This window comes from Anas platyrhynchos, chromosome 1, assembly GCF_047663525.1.
Source record: "Anas platyrhynchos isolate ZD024472 breed Pekin duck chromosome 1, IASCAAS_PekinDuck_T2T, whole genome shotgun sequence".
Classification (NCBI taxonomy): Eukaryota; Metazoa; Chordata; class Aves; order Anseriformes; family Anatidae; genus Anas; species Anas platyrhynchos.
The window spans coordinates 121,995,782-122,004,831 of NC_092587.1; the positions used below are offsets into that span (position 1 = coordinate 121,995,782).

Genomic DNA, 9,050 nt, shown 5'->3' on the forward strand with positions numbered 1-9,050 from the left:
GCATCTTCTTATTCAATAAGCAGCATTTCTGTTGGACAGTGAAAATCCAGACTATTGAAAATGCTACATGTAGGACATACTTACATTTGAATAAAATGAGCATATTCCTGCATACCTCATCATATTGGATTTTTCATAAATTAAGAAAATAATGAGTTTGAAGCATTTTTCTTTGCCAGTTTTTGGTCTCAATGCTGTTTTTCAAAATTGCTGATTTTTAGATATTCTCCAGTTTATCAGTAATGGTTTGAGTCTCGTTTACTAAATAGTGACCGTACAAGAAATCCTGCCCTTGACTCCTAAGCAAAGTTGAGACTTTGTCTTAATTTTTAGTGTGCTTCGAACAATCACTAAGCTCATACACATCATATAGAAAAAGTTTGAGCTATTCTTACTATGTATTTGTTCTCCTATGCCATCTCTCTTCTGTTACATGTGAGGGCATTTCCTTTTATTGAAAAATAGTGGGTCTGATCTCGCTGTGGCTTTTTTCCACTTGGATCTTGCAACAGGTTTCATGGAGAAAATGTTTTCAAAGCCTTTTTATGTTAGCAGTAGCAACGTGTGGCCAATAATTCTGTGGAGTATTTTTAGTTAGTGGCATCTGCTCTTGCTGACATGGATTATTCAGTGTGGTGAAACAGGCGTCTGTTTTCCTGGGACTATTGATTGGTTGTCTGTCGTGCCATGGCTAAATGCATAACAACGTCGCCGTGAACCCATAGAGGTACAGCAGTAGTCTGATCCGCACAGCTAGTTTGAGACTAAATTAAAGTAATTTAATAGCCTGCTGCAGTGAAATAGCTCATGTTTGTTCTCAAGTAAAAGCCTGGACAGGAAGCCTGATTGAGGTCTACTGATATAATTTGTTTGTATGCCTGACCCTTTAATATTCATGTGCAACTGCATAGCTACTTTATTAACATTGCTGAAAAACATGAAGGTACAGACTGTGAAAAAGACTGAGAAAGTACAGACTGAACTCTGATTTTGAAACCAGAGTATTATTTTTTCTTAGTTTCACTAAGGGAATTCTTCACTAAAAAATCAAATGTGAAAAAGCATGTCAGGCTTTATGGTATTAGTGTTTCTGCTCTCAGCAGGGTGACAAGCAATTCAAAGTACTGGTGCTAAACTTCTGAAGTTCCTTCTTTATCAATCTTTTTTTTTTTTTTTTTTTTTTTTTTTTTTTTTTTTTTTTCCCTTTCTGGAGGACCAGCTTTGAGAGGAAAGCTGGACAAGGTGACTCTAGAGGTTCCTTCTGGCTAACGTTTTTATGATTCTGTCTGAATTTAGTCTCACTGAAATAAAAAGTATTTTTATAAAAAATGAAAGGTATGGGACAAGGAGACGTAATTTCATTTTCTGATAACTGACATTGTAACAAACTGAGCACAACTGCATATGCACTTCCGGTATACCCTTAATTTAATTACAGTGGGAAATGGGCTCTTGATCTTATTTGAGATCTCATCACGATTATTATTCTTTGTTGATATTATCTGACATCCTATTGACATATTCAACTTTCCTTTTCTATATGTTCCAGATACCTGCTCCCAGATGACAGCAAAGCTACAAAACACAAAACTCCCATAATAAAAAAGAATGTGAACCCCCAGTGGAATCATACATTTGCTTTCAGTGGCTTGAATTCCCGGGATATACATAATGTCTGCCTAGAGTTAACTGTGTGGGACAAGGAGTCACTCTCCAGTAATATTTTTCTGGGAGGTGTCCGTTTGAGCACTGGAAGCGGTAAGGTCCCATCTAACTGGTGATTGCTTTGCTTATTTTGCTCTTATCCTGCTCTTATTTTCCCACCCCAAGTGATTCATGTACATGAGGGATAGAAACGTTATTGAATGTGTGGATAGTATATGCCAATTTGGAGAAACTGGAAAGGGAGAGAAGGCAACATGTCATCGTTATAGAAGATTTAGTTCTTTCCTTCATTGAGTGAGACACAAAAATGTGGTGCCCAATTGCACTTCTGAGCAGCCTAGAAGAACCAGGAATAGCTTGGAAGCATTTCTCGGAATCCTGATGAGGAGGAAGAAACTACTTTTAACCAGCAGCAGCCTTTCTGCTGACAGTGGGATGATCTGGAAGAGATGTGAATCCTCAGTTAGGAGAAGGTTGCTTGTGGTGCAGAGTGGGGGGGTTTATGTGCATCTATCCATGTACCACAAAGGAGTTGAATAACTGGTACTCAGTGGGAGCAAATCCGTACATAGGCAGTCACGTAAAGTGCTTGCCATCTTTCTATAGACTGTTGGAGTGAATGAGCAATATTAAGTAACTGTTTGCTAATATGCCAAAACGGTTTGTGTTTTGCAATTGCCAGGTGTAAGTAATGGCAAGGAGGTTGACTGGATGGACTCTCAAGGAGAAGAGCAGCACCTCTGGCAAAAGATGATTGACAGTCCTGGAGCATCTGTGGAGGGGATATTAATGTTGAGATCCAGCATGGGAAAACGTAGACTCTGAAAGACTCTCAACTACTGAGGGGTACCACAGGTACTCCTGATTTCAGTGGTGTTCAGCTCCTCGCACTTTGCCTATTGGAAAGTGGTGAAGGGTTGTACTCTTTGCCTTGGATATTAAGGCTCCAAGTGAAATTTTAATGCATTCTGCACTTTCATGCACATGTTTTTAACCCAGGCTTCTTGGACAGATTATGTTTCTCCTGAAGCTCGTGAGTATTTGACCTTGTACAGAGATCAGGCTGGCTTTCTCTGTCCCTTCTGGTTACTGGTGTACAGATGATGAACACCTCTGCTGGTGGGGGACATAGAGCTAGCAACTGTCTACGTAGTCATTTAGTAAGTAAAGTTTGCTTTACATATTTCCTCCTGGGTCAAAGATGGCCTAGAAGACAGTAGTGATACAGTACAAGCAGATTCAGAATGAGTCTGTGCTTTGTTATTTGCAAAATGAGAAGCCATAATGTTCTGAAGGATAACAAACAACATTTTTTTTTCATGTTTGCTTTTTGGGCTATGCAGTGTGCAGGAAGGCAGGCTTGGAACCAAGCAGCCCTCTAAGGAAAGCCAATGCACTCATCATTGCACACTAGAAATAGTCAGCAGATGAAGGGGTATAAAGTGCCAATGTTGCAGCATTCTCTGGGTTATTTCAGTGCACTGTATATAAGGCAGGTTTGGTTCAATGTGATTAAAGAGCCTCTAATGAAAATAAATGATAACAAATCCCTATAAAATTTCTACAGCTATGTGGTATTGCCATGTTTTTCATTCAGTTGACAACTCTAGCCACGATCTTCCAATGTCATTGAACAGAGGGAGTATGTTCACATGCCTGTCGCACCTGATGAGTCGCTGAGATGAGACACATACTGGTTTGGGGCATAAAAAAAAAAAGTGGAGTTTTCTCTGAAGGGACTGGGATCCTGTAGGTTTGGGCCAATTCAGACATTAACCTTATTAACCACAACAAGTGTTCAAGGGTAATTTTGCTCTTTGGTTTCGTAAAGTGATCTTTGTATCTGCTTAGATCTGTCATCCTCTGCAGACTTAGTCAGGTCACTTGTGAAGAACATGCCGTTTTGTATAGTCATGGGCTACTGCAGCATTTAAACAGCAGTAGTACCGTAATAAGAGAGGATTATAATCTCTTTCAAGGACAGCACAAGTCTGGATAAAAATATAACTGCATCACACATAATTGCTCAGGGTATGAAACAAAGGAAGACTGGTAAACTGAATGAAAAGTCCTCTGAATCTTTCAGAATTGGAACATAGCTTACTATTTGAATGGGTAAATTAATCTATAGCTACACTTATCCCTTATTTTTCTACAAATGTTTCTCTTTTGGAAGTAATATCTTATTAGTACCATGGAAACAAATTTGAATATTTGTAAACATAATCCTTACATAAAATACTGATGAGGAAAAAAAAAAAAGTTTTCAGAGGATGTTTCATTCCCTGTACATCAAAACACCAGGGTTTTAAAGATTTCTGTGAAGAATCAAGGCCATAAAATCTTACTTGTTTGAGAGATAGAAATGCTGTTCTTCACAATGTAGAAATCACAGGAATTCTAGATGGAACAACATATGGAGAAATGATAACTAAGTGTAGGTTAAGATTTTATCATCCATTGCTGTTCTAGTGTATAGTCAGTAAATGTGCTTAGAGCTGAATCCAAAATATTAACATTTAATATCCATTCCTTCCCACTGCTCCCCTCTTTCCCTCCTCTCCCCAAAATATACTATTTTTGGTTTGAGTGGCTTGAAACTGTGGGGAAGTTTGCAAGCAGTCTTTAAAAATCCCGTTATTATTAGATACATTTGGTTTATTTATTTTTGTTAAAAATAGAATCTTAGCTTTAATAAAAACAGATTGATTTCAAATATTTTTTGGTTAAAAATATGATATGCTATTGGAGGTAATGCTTTTGCCCAGTTTGATACCCCCCAGTTTTTAGAAACTGCCAAGTCATCTTTGGAGTTTCCATAAAGAAACTCAAGTAGGGAATCAAATGTCAAGAGTTGTTCCAGTTGATTTCATGTTCCTTCTTCATCTGTTCTTCATTTTCATCTGAAATCCTGGTCAAATTGGGCAACGAAGCGAGCTTACTTTAGTTTTAGCCTACTTTTCATCCTATGCCACAGATGCTGTGAGCTGATGAAGTAGAGCACAAATATCAATCACATTTTATGACCTTTATTATGGTAAAATAAAGTTTCTTTAAATAGACTTTTTCTATCAGCATCCACAAAGTGAAACCAAACCTAACTTCTGGCACCTAAACTCTGTCTCTGTTTACAGAGTCAGAGCCTGAGTTGTCTTGCGTGTTTGCACCACAAACCAGAATTTATTTGGGGAGTAATAATATGTTGATGTGGAGCCACATGCTTGATTTTTCACTTGCCGTAAGTTGATTGAAAAAGATAAAGCTTGTTAAATCTAAAGGAAATGATTCTTCAGGGTAAAATTCCAGCTAGGCTTATAGAGGAACAGCAGGGAATCTGATGAGTTGTTTTTGTTTCATTTTGATGTTGAAGCTGGGAACGCGGTAACATAAAAAATCTTCTGTGTTGGACCCCACAGTGAAAACCGTTCTTCCACCAGATTGAAAACCTTAAAATAGTTTGGAACTGAACTAAACCTCTTACTTAAAATGGTGCATAAGCATTTATCTAATTTTTGATGGGTATTTTCTAACCTTCTAAGCATTAGTGTTGTAGTTACTTCTAGTCTTGCTTCAAAAGGAAGTAGTCCATGCTTTACCTTTAGCTTCTGCCCAGTTTACTCCCATTTTTAGGTCCTGTGTTAGAGTTTATAATGAATGTACTCACCTGGAAGGCATCACATGGCTCATTCATGGGCTTTTGGAAGAGCCAAAATTTCTATTTTGGCCTGCATCTCAAAGCATAGACCAGGCTATGAATGGATTCTAGGCATCACCTGCAGTTCAGCATATGAGGGGAACAATTTCAAGTGGGTATTTATTTCAGCCAAGGCAGTGCTGTTTGCGTTGATAGGATTTGGAGTATGTACAGTGAAATTACCTCTTAGGTTGGCAGTGACAATTCTACATTATGTTAACATGCAATGCATATCATGCTCTGTCTCAAATGAGCCTCAGAGAGATGACGATCATTGGTGTAAACACCAGAGCAGTTTGGAAGGTTTTGCTATTCTGTGATGTTATCGACGGGAAGCATTTGATTTGTGGAAAATGTCACATTTAATTATCTCTCTTATATCCTTGTTCTCATCCTTTGCAAAAATGATTTATGGTTTGGAAAAAGCATGAGATGATTAACTGCAGATGTGATTTCTTGTTTCCCAGATATTTGAACAAATTGCCTGTAATTGTGTGTCATCGTGTACCATGTATTACTAGGCTGCACAAAAAGATGGAAAGCCAGGAGTCAGACTAAAACCTTCCTTATGTATGTATGTTTGTGATATTGAGGATGCATGGCTGGTTTAAGGCCAACTTTTAGGAGAAAATAGCCACAATTCTAACACTGATTCATAAACTCCTGTCCTAAGTAATTAGACACAGAAGAGCTGATGCTTCGAAAATATTTCTCCACGCAGACTTGAATAACTTAAGATGCTTCAATGGAGAAGAAATTTTCTCTACACTGTTTTTAAAAATGTGACACATGATGCATGTTACTAGCAATGGAACTACAGGGCTTTCATTGCTGTCTTCTCCCTCCTTGTGATTAGATTCTGAGGGTTTGACCCATTAAAGAAAAACAAAAGTACAACTTTGGCTGTAAAGTGTTAAGTAAATCTCTTGACAGTGTAGTTGTTGCCAGTATCCATCAGGAAGAGCCAATGCTGAGGGTTGTCCAAGCCCTGTTATCTAACTTGAGTATCTCGACCTGTTTTCTGGAAGTTTCCCAATTCAGCTTATCAGTTATACAGGGTCTTTAGGCTTCTAAATGTTCTTGCTTACATTTTAGATGCTACAATAGATTAAAATGGCCTCCTTGTCTCCTCCACCTCCGTCGTATTACATTTGAATGAGGGTGGGAGGAAAGACAGTGAGGCTATTGCCATCTTCTTGTGCTGATCAAAGTGCCATTGCCTTCTTTAAATGCCTTTTAGACACTGCATTTTGATTTTTCTTTCCCAGCTGGATGCTTAGCAGATGGTTTATGAGAAAAGGCAGTGGGATGGTGAGTACGTTTTGACCATGATGATAGAATCATTAGGGTTGGAAAAGCCCTCCAAGGTCGTCTGGTCCAACCATCCCCCTACCACCAATGTCACCCACTAAATCATGTCCCTAAGCACCATGTCCAGCCTTTCCTTGAACACCCCCAGGAACGGTGATGCCACCACCTCCCTGGGCAACCCATCCCAATGCCTGACTGCTCTTTTTGAGAAGAAATGTCTCCTCATTTCCATCCTAAACCTTGTGTGGTACAACTTGAGGCCCTTCCCTCTAGTCTTATCACTAGTTACCTGTGAGAAGAGGCTCCCCCCAGCTCCCCACACCTTCCCTTCAGGTATCTGTAGAGAGCAATAAGGTCTCCCTGAGCCTCCTCTTCTCCAGACTAAACAACCCCAGTGCCCTCAGCCGCCTCTCACAGGACTTGGGTTCCAAGCCCTTCCCCAGCTTTGTAGCTCTGCTCTGGGCATTTTTAATTTTTTTTTTTTTTTTGATATATATATATATTTTTTAATTTATTTATTTTCCTTGTTAAGCCCTGTCAGGTGCAAGTGTCCAAGGCTGTATTCTGCAAATATGAACTAAACTACAACAGCAGAGCAGCCATTGAGCATCCACTGGTTCCAATTGATAAGGTGAGGTAACAGGAGGGTTGCATAAAGACTGGCATTATTTTGGCTTCACAAGAGGTATGCACATTGGCCAACTTCAGACATGTAAAGCCTGTGGTTTGCTTGAGTCGATGAAGGCTCCTTGGATCTCTTACACCTTAAAAAAAGAGCTGAGTCCTGTCACCACAGTTGCCAGTCTGCGGGTTCACATGAGACATTAAGGGTTGTACCTTAATCCTTGCAGGACCTTTTCCTTCCATCCCTCTCTTCAGTTCAGCAACCCTCAACAAGAAATTCTCCACAGATTCTGTCAGTATGTTAAACTAGGACTCCATGTCCCACCCAAACATGGATCTCCAGTACCCAGTAGTTAAGCGATACCTCCGCTTACTTTCACCTGTATGAGGTAAAAACTGGTATTATCCTTCCCTAACACATGATGTTGATTTTTGATGGACAGAAACAGCCACCTCCATGTGTACTTTATAAACACTTTTGGATACATTTTTTAAAGATGATTTTAATTTATTTATTTTTACACGTGGAAATGTGACCGCTTGAGAATCCTAGAGAACTTGCAATTAATTGTACGAACATACATGCAATTAATTCCAAAATAAGATGCAGCCTTTTATTTGCAGAGATGTCTTTTACCTTAACTCAGCCTGAGATACTGAGAAGCCTGCTAGCAGAACCTTACCACTGTGTCCCCTGAATTTCCTGCCAAGTGATTTCATGTTTGCAAATGCCATTTGGTAAGTGGTAATAATTCAGTGTTAATTATACCATGTATATTGACACTGGAAAGTGAATCTCAACTTGCTTTTCAGTGTTCTTTAGGTTGCTTTTGAAACTCACCCCTGCTATATATTGGCCCCTTATTTAGATTACCTATTTTGACAGCTCTGCTTTGTGGCAATAACACGCCTGTGTCTGTGTACTACTGCTCCTGAGAGTTGGGTGTGTATTTTTGAGGGTAGCTCTAATTGTCAGGGTTTGCTTCAAGCCAACTGTAGTCATTTGTTGCAGCAAATAGAGAATATCATGCATCCCTCGTGCAGCCTTTGTTCTGCTTAAAATCTGTTGCTAGCTATTTGTTTAGTTATTCTGCTGGACTTGAACAGAAGTAGCAGTAAATGGCATCGCAGTATGTTAAGTTCTGCCCAAATCTAGACAAAACAGAATGTTTCCTGCCCAGAACATTTTTGTACTGTGCACTGTATGTTCAGTTTTGTGGACAAAGATGGCTGGTAATACATTTGCAGCTGTTGTCAAGATTATTGTTCTATCTTTTCAAATTAAAATAATGAAACGTTGCAGTGTCACGTCTCTTCTAAAATTCATTGCAGTCAACTATAAGCATGTCTTTCAGGAATATCCCATATTATCTAAATAAGGTAAGCACATTGCTCCATTTATATTATAATAACAGCAGAGGCCTGGCATGTCTGCAGAGATGGGACTCCATTGATAGTCTTGCCCTCTGCTGTTTTTGTCTTCACTTCTACAGCTTACATCATTTTTATGTTTATTTTTATTTTTGTTTCATAAGCTTTAAATTTATTTTCTAGCTAAGAATATTGGAAACACACTCTTTTCCACCTTGCTAGAGAATTATTTTACCTGTGCCTTAACCTCGTGCTTTCAGTTCCTTTCCTCCATCTCCAGACCTCCTCCCCAATGTCTATCTAGTTCAAGCTCCTGCCCACCTGGAAAATCCAAGCACCGTCCTTGCTGTGGACGTGCAGCCCCACAGCCACTGCCAGGGGAGGC

General features: G+C 39.2%; 1 protein-coding gene across 8 annotated transcripts in view; it reads left to right on the plus strand.

Annotated features, from left to right (window-relative positions):
• Positions 1 to 8,602, plus strand: part of SYTL5 (synaptotagmin like 5) — an 87,060-nt gene extending 78,458 nt beyond the window's left edge. For all 8 annotated transcript variants that reach the window (XM_027449013.3, XM_013094537.5, XM_027449015.3 and 5 more), the window contains 2 exons: positions 1,550 to 1,758; positions 2,348 to 8,602. In XM_027449013.3, the coding sequence (XP_027304814.2) occupies positions 1,550 to 1,758; positions 2,348 to 2,490 (352 nt within the window). In that variant the 3' untranslated portion in view covers positions 2,491 to 8,602. The remainder of the gene's footprint in view (positions 1 to 1,549; positions 1,759 to 2,347) is intronic.
• The last annotated feature ends 448 nt before the right edge of the window (positions 8,603 to 9,050 follow it).